General features: G+C 46.5%; 1 protein-coding gene across 3 annotated transcripts; it reads right to left on the minus strand.

Moving 5' to 3' along the window:
* Window positions 1-2,869: 2,869 nt before the first annotated feature.
* On the minus strand, window positions 2,870-9,766 carry LOC103563467 (zinc finger protein 154-like). Of its 3 annotated transcripts, none has more exons than XM_008538857.2 (3): window positions 9,469-9,766; window positions 6,481-6,607; window positions 2,870-5,166 (listed from the first exon to the last, which is right to left on the minus strand). In XM_008538857.2, the coding sequence occupies exons 1-3, from the start codon at window positions 9,499-9,501 to the stop codon at window positions 3,776-3,778; spliced, it is 1,551 nt and encodes a 516-aa protein (XP_008537079.2). In that variant the 5' UTR covers window positions 9,502-9,766; the 3' UTR covers window positions 2,870-3,775. The 3 variants fall into 3 exon arrangements, with proteins under 3 accessions (XP_008537079.2, XP_070414892.1, XP_070414893.1); XM_070558791.1 differs by having other exon boundaries at window positions 6,481-6,602; window positions 9,469-9,752; XM_070558792.1 differs by lacking the exon at window positions 9,469-9,766 and adding an exon at window positions 8,933-9,137.
* Window positions 9,767-17,515: the final 7,749 nt, after the last annotated feature.

The raw sequence follows: 17,515 nt of genomic DNA on the forward strand, positions 1-17,515 counted from the left end.
GATAATGGAGGAGGCCATGCATGTGTGAGGACAGGAGGTATATGGGAAATCTCTACCTTCATCTTAATTTTGCTCTGAACCTAAAACTGTGCTAAAAAAGGGAAGTGTTTACATTTTAAAAATTAAAAATGTAAATATGAAACAAAGCAAAACAAACAAAACACTGGACAGAGAGTTAGGAAGCCTGGGTGTTACTTCCAATCCTGATACTAACTAGTTGTGGAAGTCACTTCCCCTCCCTGGGTCCTGATTGACTTCCCTGTGAAAGAAGGCTAAGGGACCTCATGACATCTAAGGTTTTTTCCTATTCCAACTTGTTTGGTTAATATTGTTTTTCTTTTTTTGTTTTGCTAGTGGTGAGGAAGATTGGCCCTGAGCTAATATCTGTGGCCAATCTTCCTCTATTTTGTATGTGGGACACCACCACAGCATAGCTTGATGAGAGGTGTGTAGGTTCACACCTGGGATCTGAACTGGCAAACCCCAGGCTGCTGAAGCAGAGCGCAAGGACTTAACCACTACGCCACCAGGCCAGTCATAACTGTTTCTTTCAATTTACACCTACCAATGGCCCTCAGAACCTTTGTAGGATATTGTATATCATATCAAATAAAATGGAATAATATGGCTACACATACACATACAAACAAGTATTTTCTATTAAAATCAAGAGTAAAAAAGATTACGAAGTGGTAAGTGTTGCATATTTGTTTTTTAAACTGCTTAATTCAGACATGACTGATTTAAACTGCTCATACTTAAAATATACATTTTGATGTTTACAGGCTTGAAGTATTGAAACTAAAAGTTTCCTTCTGCCCTTTTAAATTTATCCTTCTCACCATATGAAGTAACTCATAATAGGACATGTTCCACCCTTTGTAATGGCTATTTTCAAACATATCAAAAATGGAAAAGCATTAGGAAATCATTATTTTGTCAATATTTATCCATTTACGGTTGTTCTTGTTTCATCTCTCCCTACACACTAGTGGTTGATCTTATTTATAATCCCAGACATCGTGTCATTCCACACATAATGCCTTCAAAATGTTTCTACAATGTAAAGGCTCTTATACAACTTCAATAACTTTGACACATAGTCAAAATATTTAAAACTATGATAAATTGTTGTAAGTGCTGAATTTTGTCAGTTGTAGTCCTTAAAGCAGATTGACTGCAATCTGAATGCAAAATTTATCCTTAGGCAATTATTACATGTGTCCAGCAAATCTTTTAACCTATATGTACCATTGACCACTTTTTAATTCTTCAGTTCATGAAGCTGGTAACCATTTGTCCACTAGAATTTGCCACAATCCAGATTTGGCTTGTTGATTCCTCATCCTGTTTGACACACCCACCATGCCACAATATTTCTATACTAGCTATGCTAAACATCTTGAAACATCAGAGAAACGCAATTAAAGCCACAGTGAGATACTGCTACACATCCACTAAAAGGGCCAAAATTTTAAGAGTAACAGTAGCTACTTAGCAAAAATATGGAAGAACTGGAACTCTCATATACTGCTGACAAGAACACAAAAGGGAACAATCATTTTAGATGACAATTTGGTGTTTCTTAAGTTATACATTCACCTACACTCTGACTCAGGTACTGAACTTAAGATATTAACATGAGAAAGGAATCATATCAATATCCAATTTCTGCAGAGTTTTATCTGCAATAGCCCAAACTGGAAACAATTAAAACTACCCATACATAAAGAGATACATTGATAGAAAATTCTTTTCAACTACAAAATAAGAATGAACTACTCATATAAGCACTAGTGATGAATTTCAAAATAAATGTCACATGAGGGTACCCAAGGGAAAAAAAAAGACTAAACACTTTATGATTTCAGTCATATAAAATTCTAGACAATGCAAACTAATCTATTGTAATGAAAAGCAAATCAGTGGCTGCCTGGAGAACAGACTGAAGGTCACAAGGTAAATATGGGGGTGATGGAAAGGTTTATCATCATGACTGTATGATGGTTTCATGGGTTTATATGAATGTCAAAAATTATCAAATGGCACAGGTTAAATATGAATAGTATACTTCATATCATTTATCTTACTAAAACTTTAACAATATGGTTCAAATTAAAAGTCTGGATTTCCTTTAGAAAATCAGGTTTGGTAACCATCCTGACTCCATCGTCTCTCTCCTCATGAGAGAAGCACTTGCCTCAGTGGCAGCAAAAATAGTTGAGCCACAAAGTCTGTTTCACCTCATTCAACAGGAATACTGGCTGGGTCATAAGACGACATGCAGGACTAAGAGATCTCCCTTCTCTCGTCCCTTGTTTTCCTGCCTCTGAGGCAATGGCCTTAACTGAACAGCCCAGAGAGCCCACAGGAATCCACAAAACCTTTAGAGTATTTTCTCTGACAAGGCCCTCACTGACACAAGATACACAGTTCTGGAGATCCTGAGAATTTCTCTAGCTGCTTATCCTTCACAGCCATACTGACTAAACATTGTGGACGACCTTTAAAGAGAGGCACTGTTCTGTGACAGACTCCTGCACTATTAATCCAGTGTTTCTGTAACAATTCTCATTCCCCTGGCCCTTATAGTCTCAAAAACAGTGATGTTACCCTACAGATTTCAGGAACTCTGAACCCACAAAATATCACGGCATCCGAGTTACAAATTAGGACCACAGAACCCTGCAGTCTTTCCTTGAAGGCTTTGAGCAACAATGCAAACGAGGCTAGAGAGGCATTTTCTGCCATCATACTGTCCCCCCTAGGCACACAAAGTTTGGGATTCCAACCAAAGCTGTTCATCCCTTCACTTTAGCAAACCCAGTTAATTTCAAACCATCCCATACAGTAAACAGAACTCCCAAGATTAAAGGTGGCTGAAACAATAAGACCTTTATTATCAGACAAACAAGAGCAATGGGAGGCAGACTATTCTCAGGTTGGTTATTTGGAAACTAGAAAATTCCATCACTAGAGTCTCATGAGACCAATAATATCCTGAAAAATGTAGTCCATCTTTCCAAATCACCAACAGAGTCCTCTAGGCCAAAAGTGGGTAAGGTCTACGCCCTAACTCAGCAGAGGAGAAAAAAATTGGGCAAAGTATAAATGCTCAGGCTACTCACGAATTGTCCCGCAAGGGGGGGAGAACACTTGTCTTTACGTCCCTGAAGACCCTGAGAAGGATGAATGTTGCCCACTGTGGGCACCTACCAGGTGGAAGAGGTAAAACGGCCTCTGCTACAGAAGTGGTAGTGACATAAATCTGGCAATGGCCCTGGTCAGGTTAAAAAGTGCAATGCAGCTCCCACATACCTGGAATTTACATGGACGTTTGGATATATGAGGGTTCAATACAGGTAAACGGCACCTTCCTAAGGGCCCTCCTTCAGTGCTGTTGCACTAAACAAGGAAATAGTATATACCCGTACATTTATGGTAGTTCTCTCATTTGAAACTTGCGGCATCCAATGAGGCAACTCCTTCAGCTGAAAGGTTTTTTACATTCACTGCACTTATGAGGCTTTTCTCCACTGTGAAGTCTCTGGGGTGTAATGAAGTTAGACTTGGCTTAAACGATTTCCCACATTTGCCACACTCATTAGGGCCTTTGTCCAATGTGAAGTTATAGTGTTTAGGAGCCTGGTATTGTAGCTAAATTCCCCACATTCAAATACTCATAAAGCCTTTCTCCAGTTTGAACACTCTAGTGATTACTGAAATTGGAGCTGTGGCTAAACAATTTCCCAGATTCACTGCATTCATCAGGCCTTTATCCAGCATGAACTCTTCGATGTTTAATGAGACCAGAGCTGTCGCTAAAAGATTTCCCACATTCACTGCACTCATAAGGCCTTTCTCCAGTGTGAACTCTCCTGTGTTTAATAAGGCTGGAGCTTTGAGTAAACGATTTCCCACATTGACTGCACTCATAGGGCCTTGATCCAGTGTGAACTCTCTGGTGTTTTAAGAGACTGGAGCTGTAAGTAAAGAACTTCCCACATTCACTGCATTCATAAGGCCTTTCTCCAGTGTGAACTCTCCGATGCTGAAGAAGCGCAGAGCTTTGGCTAAATGATTTCCCACATTCACTGCATTTATAAGGCCTTTCTCCACTATGAACCCTACGGTGCTCAATGAGGCTGGAGTTTTGAGTAAAGGATTTTCCACATTCACTGCACTCATAGGGCCTTGATCCAGAGTGAACTCTCTGGTGTTTAATGAGACTGGAGTGGTAGGTAAAGAATTTCCCACACTCACTACACTCATAAGGCCTTTCTCCAGTGTGAACACTCTGGTGTTGAAGGAGTGCAGAGCTTTCACTAAAGGTTTTCCCACATTCACTACACTCATATGGCCTTTCTCCAGTGTGAATTCTCCTGTGTTTAATGAGGTTGGATTTGTTGCTAAACGATTTTCCACATTCATCACACTCGTGAGGCCTTGCTCCTGTATGAACTCTCCGGTGTTGACTGAGGCTAGAGCTTTGCCTAAAGGATTTCCCACACTCCCCACACTCATAAGGCCTTTCCCCAGTGTGAACTCTCCAATGGTCACTGAAGCTGTAGCTCGTGCTAAAAGATTTCCCACATTCGCTGCACATGTAGTTTTTTTCTCTAGTGAGGACTCTCTGGTGCTGAACAAGTGTGTGTTTGCAATCAAAGTCTTTTGTGCGTTCTCCAGAGGTGTACTGAGTGTTTCCCTTATGAAAGGCTGCCCCACATTCAGTTCTCCTATTTGACTTTTCCCTGGTGTGTGTGGCCTGACACTGGAGAAATCCTGAGCTAGCCACGATGTCCCTCACAACCTCCTCACAGGAAAAGGGCTTCCCTGACACACAGAATTTGTAGTCCTTCACAAATGAGGCTCTGCCCATGTTGCTTCTGAAGCACTTCTCTCCAGTGTGCTGCTTCTGGGGCTGAAGTTTTGCACTGAAATACAACTGTTTCTCACATGCCCCCATCCTGTACAGCTTCTGCCAACAATGTGTTTCCTGGTGCTCAGTCAAGTGGAAAATGTCTCTCAATTCCGGGCCACACATTTCACAAGGCTGGGCATTCTGGGGAGACACACCTGCCTTGGGAGTCCTGATCCGTGACACTCCTTGTACAGAAATGCTCTGCTCAGCTGGTGTCTCCTCATCTTCTGCTCCATGCCAACAATCTGAAAGAAAGAAAGGCTGGTAAAGTGACTGGTGACTTTGGTGGGAAGGGGCAGTTACTGCCCAAGTGTGTGTCTAACAAACCCAGGAACCAGTCCACAGGATTGTTTGCTTCAGGTTGAAGATGGGGCTGCTCAGCAGTACTGGGCTATAAAGAGGACAAAATGGGAGAGGCCTCATGAGCTGAAGGACACAACCATCAGCATGGCATCAGAGAGCACAGACAGGGTCTACAATTCATTCCTCTGCAAACAACTTTTCAAAGGAAGTTGTCTGCTGGTGACACATGAACACTGCATAGAAGGGCAAAACCCAAGAAAACACAACTATAACAGAGCAGTTGGTGCTCAAGGACTGTGTAAAGATATGTGCACACCTCATGACACAATACATAATGGCAAATGTGGAAAGCACTGCAGATAGAGTGGTGAGAATAATGGATGAGACATGAAGTCCAGAGATGTGAGATTAACTCCAGGCCGGAAGTAAGACGAAGTGACAGGCAACACAAATAACAAATGGGCAAAGTGTCAAGAAAGGGGAAGGAAAGACAGAAATGGAGTGTGGCCACTGGCAATGGCATCAAAATACTAGTCAAACAGAATGTTTCTGGTCTGAGGTGAATACATGTCCTCTTCCAGGGCTACTCTGCAGGGCCAGGCTCCTTCTGAGCCATTTTGCTGTGGGCTGGATTCATGTACATCCTGAGAACCACCGTGAGCTCCCCAACCCAACCCCACTCCCTCAATGAGCAAACACACGGCACCCTGATGACACAAGTATAGAGGGAAAGACAGGACAGACGAACAGCCAGCACTAGTCCAGAACAACTCAGCACATGACAGCCCGAAAGAAAGAAAACTAAGCATTACTCAGAGAACTTCGGAAGAGGGTCTTGCAAGAACAGCCCAGGGTCCATGTGAGTAGTGAATATGTCAGTGATGGCAATTCCTGGTAGAGGCAGGCATGAGGAAATGTCAGCTTGGGGAAGGAAGTAGACCTGGGACGCAGAGGTGCCTTGCATCTGGACAAAGTGACCCAGTCAGGGAGAAGGCAAGTAAGGTGGGATCCTTTAGGGTGACTACAAGATTCCTGACCCTCCATCCTTCCCTGCAACTTAGCAGGGAAGCTTGTGTTGGGCCTGTTCATGGAAGGAGAGGGCAGTGTGCACACCTCAGGCTTACTAACCAAGCACTTACCCAGGAAAGTGAGGGACAAAGCAGTGCCCATGGTCCTGTGTGAGGAAAGAGCTCCCCTGGGGAAAGAAGAAGGGCAGAACATAGGTCAGGACACAAGGGTGAGTGTGAGAGCCTTACCCAGGGAGGTTATCAGTGCCAAGTTCTTCAGCATCACATCCTGGTACAGGCATCTCTGAGCCTCATCAAGGAGACTCCACTCCTCCCAGGAGAAGTACACGGCCACATCTTCAAAGGTCACACTGCCCTGGCATGGAGACAGATGAAACCATAAACAGTCCCTCTCCCAAGAACCCACAAGCCCTTCCTCATCCATCTATTCCACGCCCACCCGCCTCCCAATCTCCCCAACTCAGAGGAGAAACCAGGCGCTAGTGCCATGGGTGCTACTGCTTGTCTCCTCACGGGCTCACTCATCACAGGGTCCAGCCACCAGCAAGAAGAGGCAGACAGATTGTCTGACTTGTGGCAGGTGGATGTCTAACTTGTGGACCTGGCATGAAGGGATCTACCCGATCATGCCAGGCTATTCTGCTGGTGTGGCCAAGGTCATGTAACTCTCAATAACAAAGCCCTGGGGTCATGAGGCATACTTCTTCTCCAAGTACACATAATTCTTGAGACAGCCACACGCCTATGGTCACAACCACCTCACTGTCCCACACCAGTGGGATTGCCTTGGCCTTTCCACATGTTACTTATGTTTTAAACATCTCCTCTTCACCTCACTGCTGAGGGTGGCATTCCCATCTTAGGATTATGGGGATGGCCAAACACGTGACACCTGACCTGAACAGAAGAGATGGACAGCAGTTTATTAATCACATATATTCACAGCCTGGGAGAGGACAGCACACCCCACACAGGGTCACGTGGGGGCTGCACTCTGAAAGACTAAAGAATCAGAAGCTGTAGGAGGCAAGCTTTATAGGATCAAGAGAGTGGAGTACCTCCTGATTCCTGTGAGAGGATGTGATTGGCTTCTTTTCATAACTCCCTGGGATGGCAGGAACTGAAACCCATACAGAGGACTAACCAGGAACTGCACCTGGTCCCTCTGATGAAAAAGTTGTTTGACGAGGAGACCTCAGCAGCAGCAGCAGCAGCAGCAGAGTGGGGAGAGGACCATGTACCCTGGCCATTTCAGGCTCTCCAGCTTTCACCAGATGTCAAGGCAGCACATGATATTGGGCCCTAATCTGAGGACTCACACTACAACTGGGTGACAGAATCCAGAGTATGTTTGGAAAATTTCAACAGGATCCAGTACTACCCTAGACCTACCATGCTTTCCGCTAGTGGTGGCCACCCAAATTCCTTCTGGGAAGGCCTCCCTGCCTGGCTCCGTTCTCTCCCTTGGACTTAACCACACAGAACCATACATGGATCTCTGATACCCATGGTCCTCTTCTACTCCTGTGCTGCACTTATGTCCCCTCAGCAGTCACAACCTTCCTCTGTCCACCTAAGCCTCATTCAATGCCAAGCCTCACTGGTGGCCAACCCCAGGCCTGGTGACTCTCACAGGTGACCATACCTGCAGGTCACAGATGACTTTATTCTCCAGGCTGAATGCAATACCCAGCCCACCAAAGTTCTCACAAAATTCTGGTGGAGTTCAGAGTGGTGAATAAGCACCAGCTCAGGCCTGAGTGTCATCTTGCCTTAATTACTCCTAAGCTTCTGCATCCACCTCATGTTCACTCTTCCACTGGAAACCTTGGCCACCTGCCAGACTATCCTGTCCCTGACACTGTCCCTTCATGGCCACTTACCTCCCTTACCTCTGTTTGTGAAGTCCAGTGCCATCACCTAGGTACCCAAGCGAGTGATCCAGTCGTGAGTCCCTAACCTCTCCCTATTCCTGGCACCCTAATAGCTTTACCATCGTAACCAGAAGACTGCTCCTCCTAAATTTGATCCACTGCTCACTCACCTTGGTCCACATGGCAGCCATGACATTTTAGAAGTCTCCATTCTCAAACTCTCCTCAGATTTCCAGACCTGTGTGTTTAGCTGGTCACTTAATGACTCCACTTAGTGCTCTGTGAAACATCTCAGAAATTCCTGACAGCTCCCCTGAATATCACTCCTACTACCAACTTCCTCATGTCAACTGATGGAGCTTCCTTTCCCACAGCTGCTAAGAAAAACCCTAGGAACATCCCTGAACCCTGTTTCACTCCCTCACCGTTCACATCAGAAGACACAGTTGTCACTTTTTAAAACACACATCCAGACTCCAATCACATCTCCTAGACCACGACTTCTGGTTCATTAACCCTCACCTGGATCTACCGCAGTAGACTCCACCCTGATCTTCCTCTTCCCCATAGTCCTGTTATAGCCAGACGGAGCCTATGGAGACCTCAGCCTTTATCACCTCCCTCCTCTGATCCAAACACCTCATTACCGCCAGAAAAAATAGCCTGCTTCTCAGGCAGTCATTGCGAGCTGACTCCCGTCCCCACTTGAAAGGAAAGAGCCCTGTAGTTTCCTTAACACTACCAGATGAGTGTTAACTCAGGTACGTGCACACCCTGCTCCCACTTTCTGGGGTAACCCTCCACACCTGTTCACACTGGTTGCCAGAAATGGGAAGACCTCCGTAACTCCTGGCACGGGTTTGGGGTTTCTCCAGGGTCTCCACTCAAGACGGAGCACGGGAATGGCACTTAAGTCCCGGGACACAACAATCCAGGGACATGCGTTTGAGGGTCAGGGCCGCGAGGAAAAGGGACGCCCTCCACCTGGCTGTGTTGGTTCCACAAGCGCTTCTGCAGCCACGAAAAACGTGGGAAAGGCAGACCTCAGAATACCGCGTCCACGCGGGCTTCCAACGGCTCAGGCCTCCCCGGACCCTGCCCTGGCCCTGAAACCCAGGCCGCGGCCGGCCGTTTAACCTCCCTCAGCGTGGGCCCCCCCAACCAGGTGTCCCTCCGCCGGGACCCTCGCCCGCAGCCCGGCCCCCGCCCGCAGCCACAGGCCCCACGAGCGCCTCCCCGGCCCGGTCCCGGGGCCTGGGCTGCAGGCCCGGGAGCAGCGCCCGCCCGAGGGCTGGAGCTCGGGCTGCGCTGCGGGCGGGGCGGCCCGGAGCCGAGCGCTCACCTGAGCCGGCTCCCTCCGCGCGGCCGCCGCCATCAGCCTCGGGGGCGGAGCGGCGCCGGGAGCGGCGGGAGACGAGGCGCCGGGCGCGGCGCTCCCTGGCTCGGGCCTGGCGCGGGGCCCCGGGCGGCGTCGCCAAGCCTCAGAGCCGCCTGCGCCGCGGGGACGGCGCCTCCTCCCGCGCCTCCTCGTCGTCCCCTCCGCCGTGAGCGGGCGCTTCGGCGCCTCTTAGCCGCTGAACAAAACCATGAGTAGCTAACACGGCCGCTTTGAGGGAGGCCGGAAGCCCCGCCCCAACGTTATGGGCCACACGCGGGACCTCCGTTCTAAGCTCTCATTGGTTAGCGACGCTGCCGCTCGACTGCGGGCATTCTGGGTAATGTAGTCCCCACACATCCACGGACTTGGAGTAACAGACTTCTTTCCCCTTTTCCCGCCGCTGGGAGGGGCGTTGGGAAACGGCATTGCCACCTCTTTGAAAGGATCCTAATGTTTGTGCAGGATGCTCTCTGGAGCTCGTTATCCAACTGTTTGGTGACGTTATTTCACACTCTGTGAAGCTCAGCATACGCCCAGAGGCTAAAAATATTATTTCAGATGCTTCCAAAGGCTACAAACCCAAATAAAGACATAATTCCATACAGTCATACAGATTCCAGATGTGTCCACTGTTAGTGGAACATTATCTTATGGACATTGTCTTATTTCAGCTCCACTGAATGCACTCTGAAGCATTAAAGTCAGTTTGTCAGTTTATGTATGTTTGGTCAGAGAGAACCCCAGACTGTGCCGTGTCAAGAAAGATAGAGGAAGGATGTTGGGCCACCCTGAAGCAGGAGTGCACACAGAGATCTGAGAAAGAGTCTCTCCTTTACTGAACTTTAGGCAGCCTCCCCTAACCTTTTTTTGACTAGGCCCAGTTCTTTGTGCTTGTCCCCTGGAGCAAGACTCCTGCTAAGTTGGTTTAGTGAGAATCTCCCATCCTCAGCATCTGATCGCCACTGATACCTCATCAGATTTCCTCATCCATCAGCATCACACAGGTACTATCTAATCACACTGACCTCCTTCAGCAAGAACCTTTTAGGTCAGTTTAGGATGAGTTTCCCTGCTCTCTTAGTAATTTTCCATGCACTCGCCCCCACCCTCCTTAGCTATAAATCCCAACTGTTAAAAAAAGTTTGGAGTTGAGTCCAATATCTCTCCCCTACTGTGAAACCCCGTTGTCTCTACACCAATCATAATGGTCCTGAGTAAAAGTCTGCCTTAGTGGGAGGTTTTTCATTGCTTTTTTTTTTTAAGATTGTCACCTGAGCTAACATCCATGCCCAGGGTCTGAACCGGTGAAACCCCGGGCCAGGGAAGCGGAGCACATGAACTTAACCACTTGGCCACGGGGCTCCCCATGCCTTACTGTTTAACAAGTGTCTTAATAATTTTTCTTTAGCAGATCTGTCTGTGGTTACCAAAGAAAACCTCTCTCCTATCTGTATAATCAATTATTCTGTCCCATTCATTGAGCAAAACTTTGATCCATTTAATATCTCTTATTTGATATCCTGACATACATTCAGTTCCTTTTAGGAGTCTAACATCAGCCTCAAAAAGAGAACAAAGAGAAAAATGTTATTTTGGTACAGTACGACAGTGGCACTGCTCAAAGTTGGAGCAGGTATGCAATGGATGCTCTCAATCTGGAGATACTGGGAGTATCTTAAATTCATGATTTCATTGCTGAGAAGTGATTATCATTTCTCTTGGGATGCAGGAACTGTTTTGCATGAAGAATTTATGTTATCTCAGAAAAACATTGTCAAATGCAAATTACAGAAAGCTACTAGCAATGTCTATGTAGTGATTCAAAGGTGGTGACAGAAATAGCTCTGGTGAAACATCAGTGGAAGGTGAAAAAAAGTAAGACCTCCGAGAAGTTGTAGCAGTGATGTCTGTGAAGACAGAGAATTAAGTTGAGAACATGACTAGAAGGGTCTCTCAAAGTTTTGTCTCCCAAATGAGATTCTTCTTCATTCTTGAAAAATTTGTGCAATACCAACATGGAAGGAGAGTTAAAGGGGACATTTAGCGTAGCCAGAATTGTAAAAATATACAGGGGAGCTGAGATGTCGTGTTTGTTCCCTGGTCTCACTAATGATCAATGAGCAAATATTTGGTTTTAGGACTTACTGTGGGTGTATGGGAGACATTGGGTCATATGAGAGACAAAGACCCCTGCACCCATGGGACTTACCCGGTATTCATGGAAGAAAGACCGGAAACAGAAAAGAATGAATACTCAGGTCTACAGTATGTTAGAATGTGGCAGACAGAGTGGAAGAAGAGGGCGAGAGTCCTGAGAGGGGAGTAGGGAATGTAACATTATACCGCACAGTAAGGGGGCTCCCTAATAAGAGGAGAAAACTCTTGAAGTTGGTGAGGGATGAACGACGTGGGTATTTTTGCAATAAGTTCTGGGCAGAAGAAGCAGGTGACTGGGTTGGTCAGTGGGTAGAGCCTTCACAGGTCTCCTCAGCAGTGGAGAGCCTGGGCCACTAGCCCAGTCAGCCATTCCTCTGCTTTGCTCACTGCAGACACGCTCAGGGCATTTGGGTGAGAAACCTTAGCTCTGCCTCTCAGAGCCTGCGAATCTCCCCTGTGGTGGACTGGGGCCTGAGCCCAGGCAGCCTCACCTGTCCTAGAACCCTGATTTTCAGAGTTTGAGCCCTGGATCTTCACCATCGGTGTCACCTGATGACTCAGGAGAAATGCACATTCTCAATCCTGAACCCAGACGTCTGTGGATCAGGCCCAAGAATCTGTGTTTTAACAAGCTTCCAAGAGATTGGGATACATGTTTAGTAAATTTCCATTCTTCTGCTGTGTATTCTGTGGAAACATGTACTTGCATTTCTTGCAATTAGCCGTTCTGTCTAAATCAGTACAATTGGGGCCAGGCCAGTGGCATAATGGTTAAGTTCGCACACTCTGCTTCAGCGGCCAGGGTTCAATGGTTCGGATCCTGGGCGCAGACCTACACACCGCCTGTCAAGCCATCCCTAACAGAACTGGGAGAACTTATAACTAGGATATACAAGTATGTACAGGGGCTTTGAGGAGAAAATCAAAAGAGGAAGATTGGCAACAGATATTAGCTCAGGGCCAATCTTCCTCACAAAAAAAAGAAGCAGCAGCAAAATATCTTAAAAATAAATAAATAAATCTGTAGGATTTTTTTTCTTTTTCTGCTTTATCTCCTCCCCTCCCCCCCCCCCCCCCCGCCCCGTACACAGTTGTATATCTTAGTTGCACTAGTCCTTCTAGTTGTAGGATGTGGGACGCTGCCTCAACATGGCCTGACAAGCAGTGCCATGTCCTCGCCCAGGATCCAAACCCTGGGCCACCGCAGCGGAGTGCGCGAACTTAACCACTCGGCCATGGAGCTGGTCCCTCTGTAGGATTTTTAAACTGAAGTTGGAAAAGAAAACTGGATCAGGATATTTGTTTTCCTAATACAAAAAAAGTATAAAATGTTTTCTATTATTTATTAAAGGAGTCCCATACTAAATAAAATTATAAAATAAATTGTGAGAAGTTTCAGATAATTAAACCTCCTAGAGAAAAACAAAGTTTGCAGTATAATATACTTTTAGAGTTGCTTTTGCACGTGGATTGCTCTGTGTGTGTGTGTCTATACATTAAAATGTGTTCCTCTAAAAGCTGTTTTTCTCAGTCTGAAGTGATGGCGGTCTTATGGGACTCAGGCCTTAACCTGTGGGATCTGACGTGATCTCCAGTTGAGTTAATTGCTTGCTGGTGTTGAAAAACCAGTTAGACCCTGACAGAGGGAGCCTTTTGGCCATTCATGTGCGAAGAGCCCCCCAGCTTTCATTCACTTCCCATTCAGACTAGTTTCTTGGTCAACTAGCTGGCAAGGTTCATGAGGGAGAACATCAGAGGATTCACTAATTTATTTCATATAAAAAAATGTGTTTCTAGCATTTCCTGTGTGCCCAATTCAGTTCAAGTTTTACAGATATTAATCTATTTAAATACGTGCAATAACACTACAAGGTAAGTATTATTATAATAATCCCAAATGAACATGTGAAGAAAACGAGGCCAAGAGAGTTTCACTAAGGGGCCCCGTGTCTCAACCCTAGTAAGTGTCAGCATGAGGAAGGAGTTGCACGCTGCCTCTGAGTCCAGGAGCTCCATCCCTGTGCCACACTGCCATGGGATGCTGATCCCTAATATAAAAACCAGAACCAATATTTTGGGGGTGTTCCCACATCCAGGGCTCCAGAAGGTTCTGAGCCCAGGCATATTGATGAAGAGGAGGAGGAGGAGAAGGAGGAGAAGGATGATGATATTAACAACAGCAGTGATGGAAGCAGGGATCATAATCAGTAACCCACACACAAGCAGGGAGGAACAGACTGTGTGTTCTGTGCCCTGTTCATATATTAACTAATTTACCCTCACAATAGCCCTGTAAAGTAGACAAGATAATACCCATTATACCAAAGAGGAAACAGGCACACCAAGGTTCAGAAACTCACCCAGGGCCAGACAGCTCACAAACAGCAGAGCTGGGATTCACCGCCATGTGGTCGGGCTCTGGAGCCCCACACTAACGGAAACAGCTCACAGGCACTGTGTGGGGTCAGTGTCGGTGAGGAGGAGGTGATCTGCAGTATCTAATCCTGAGATAAGAGAGCTTTAGGAGGGAGTGACTTGGTGATTCCCAGATGAATATGACAAACTGCTAAAAAGTTTAAAAATAGAAAACCCACACTGTACTTTGGTCCAATAAAGACATTTCACATTTATTCTTGCCAACATTTCACAAAAGCAAGGACATCTTTCATCAAAGAAAGCAGAGAATGGTGTCTCAAAAAAAGGGCACATCTAAATTGAATAAATCAAGCCTATTGAGGGACTCGCCGCATGGCTCCTCTGTGCCTCCCTTTGCAAGGATGGATGTCAGGAAGACTAAGGGTGGGAGCATGGGTAGCGCCCCCCAGACTGACATGTGGTCAGTGCTCAGGGGATGTCAGCTGTGACCATTGGCTTTTCCTTAAGTTGACCCACTTTTTATTATTCTTACACAGTTTATTCTAAAGGAGAATCTTGTATTTCTCTGGTAGATGGCAAAGTCAATTTCATTTGCCACAAATAGAAGGTTACCATCAAACCACAACAATGAGATCCAAATAATGATGTTAACTCTGGCGAGCTCACGCAGCCTGCTCAGGGCTGTGAGCTGGAGGCTGCTCCCTCGGTTGAAAAGGGAAATTAGCCACAGTGAGGAGGCATGAAAGACTCAGCACTGAAGTGAGAAATTCTGTTAATAATCAGGAGGGAAAGAGAAGGGAAAAGGATCGGCTTTCTCAGCGTGTCCACCCATGGCATTTGATGACATCCCTGTGCACCCTCTAAAATCATCTGTACCAATGGAGGATTGTGGCCCAGGCCACAGGAAACATGTGAGGATCTTGTAGACACCAGGGGCCTTTTTACCAAGATTGTGTTGTTCAGGAAGATCCCTGAGGGGCACTGATGACAAATGTGACCTGGTGGTCTGCCTGACTCACTGTCTCTTCTGAGAACAGCCCATCACCCATGGCCCTGCCAACTGGGCTGTGGAGACACTTGACCCAGCCTGGCTGAGCTAGTCAGCTCCCCTTCTGTGGAATCTGAAATAAGGACCTCAGACTGAGGCCCCAGTGTTCTGGGCGCTGGGGTGAGGGTTTGTGTTTCGGTATTTTGAATATATCATTTCATGCTCTCCTAGACTGTAAGGTTTCTGCTGGGAAATTCACTAAAAGCCTGATTGGAGTTCCTTTGTAGGTTATTCTCTTCTGCCTTGCTGCCCTTAATGTTTTTTCTTTGTCATTGACTTTTGCCAGTTTTAATAGTATATGGCTTGGAGAAGGTCCTTTTGCGTTGATATAATTAGGAGTTCTGTTGGCTTCATGTACTTGTAAGTCCAGTTTCTTCCCCAGATTTAGGAAGTTCTCAGCTATTATTTCTTTGAACAAGCTCTCTGCTCCTTTCTCCCTCACTTCTCCCTCTTGAATACTTATAATTCTTATGTTACTTTTCCTAATTGAGTCAGACATTTCTCAAAGAATTCCTCCATTTTTAGAAAAATTTGGTTCTCTCTCCTCCACCTGAAGCATTTCTATCCTCTAAATCACTAGTTCTGTCCTCCATAGCATCAGCTCTATTTTTTATGGATTATAGATTATTTTTTATGTCATTGTCTTCTTCATATCCAGAACTTCTGTTTTAGGGGAGTTTTTTCTTTTAGAGTTTCAATCTCTTTGGTGAAGTACCCCTTATGTTCATCAATTTTATTCTTGAGCTCATTGAACTATCTTTCTGAGTTTTCTTGTAACTCATTGAGTTTCTTTATGACAACTATTTTGAATTCTCTGTCATTTATGTGAATTCAGGATTGGTTTCTGGAGCCCTGTTATTTTCCTTCTGCTCTGAAGTATTAATGTAGTTCTTCATGATGTTTGATGAACTGATCCTTTGCCAGCACATTTGTGATAGTATCAGGTCACAAATTCCACCTGCCACCACTGGGGATGTGGGCAGAAGCTGTGTTTTCAGATCCTGCCCCCTCTGCTGGAAGTTGTTCAAGTAGGGCTGCTCTGCATTTGCCTAGGCTGGCCACAGCTGCTCTGCAGGTGGCACTCATGTGTGCAGGGCCTCTATGCTGGGCTTGCAGGTCAGGCACCATAGGCAGGGCCTCTGTGCTTGGCAGGGGACCAGCTTAGCTGCTGCAGGCTATGTAGAGGCTGAGCCGCCACTTGATGGTTCCTGTGGGCTGCCATGCTCTGTGGGTTGGGGTACCTTCTGAGTGGGCAGGGTGCCTTCTTGCCTGCGCTACACTAAGGGTGTAGGGCACCCATGCGGGGGCTGAGCCACCACTCTGTGGATCCTTCTGGCTACTGTGCTCTGCAGACAGGGGCACCTTCTGAGCGGGCAGGGCACCTTCTTGCCTGCACTGTGCTAGGGTGGAGGGGAGCCACCGCCACTCAGTGTAGAGCATTTCCACAGGCAAGGCCACTATGGCATGTTGGGCCCTCCCATGGGCCAGAGCCCAAAAGTGTTTTCCGGTCATGCTGTCCTCACCTCCTCTTACAGTTGTGGGAATCTGCTGTGTGGGGATCCATGAACTGGTATGCTGCCACTGGGGAGGGAGAAGGGTACACTTACTTAGTTTTACTGCCTCTCAGGGGTCCAGTCCACCTACCTTTAGATGTGTAGCTCCATGGATCTCTCAGAAGTCTTGTTGTCCTTGCAGAGAATCCTCTGCTAATTAATGAATGTCCATTTAGTTGTAACTTAAAGAGGTGAGACTGAGGGAAAAACTCACTCCACCATGATGCTGATGTCACTCCCTCCCTAAATTCAGCCTCTTGAATCCAAAACTTTCTCTGCTGTGTGACCTTGGGGAAGACATTTCATTTCTCTGATCCCGGATTTTCCCAGAAATGCAGTAATAGTTCTCACTTCACCAGGTTGTTGTCAGAATTAAAGATCAAACACTCAAAAAGCAAATCCTGGGGTGCCTGGTTCATGGAGGTGTTCCTAGTGTTTATGCAACTGTTAATGGTCCTCCAACAACCCTCAAGGTAGCCCATATCGTATTTCCATCTCAATCAGCTGCTCGAGGTTTGAGGGTCAGGCAGCTCTGACAAGTCATTCAGTCTACCCAGCAGAGGTGGGACTGAACCCAGGTCCCTCTGGTCAGGATGCATTGTAACCCCACACTCCTCCATCACCACAGTGAACCCACAGTCAGCAGGACATGAAGTATTTCCCACTGCTATTGCTGTTATAAGCATTTCAGCCTCCTCCCGCCTTAAAGACCCCCTGTTCCCTCTCTACTGTCTCCCCAGGTTGGCAGAAGGCCCCTTACTCAGGTTACTTATGGCCCCCCAGGGCACTCTGCAGTCATGCCCCCCCTCCTCTTATGCTGATGGCCCCCACTCATCTGCTCACAGGGAGCTAACACTAATGAGCTCTCCTGAGGATG

Source organism: Equus przewalskii, chromosome 9 (genome assembly GCF_037783145.1).
Source record: "Equus przewalskii isolate Varuska chromosome 9, EquPr2, whole genome shotgun sequence".
Taxonomy (NCBI): Eukaryota; Metazoa; Chordata; class Mammalia; order Perissodactyla; family Equidae; genus Equus; species Equus przewalskii.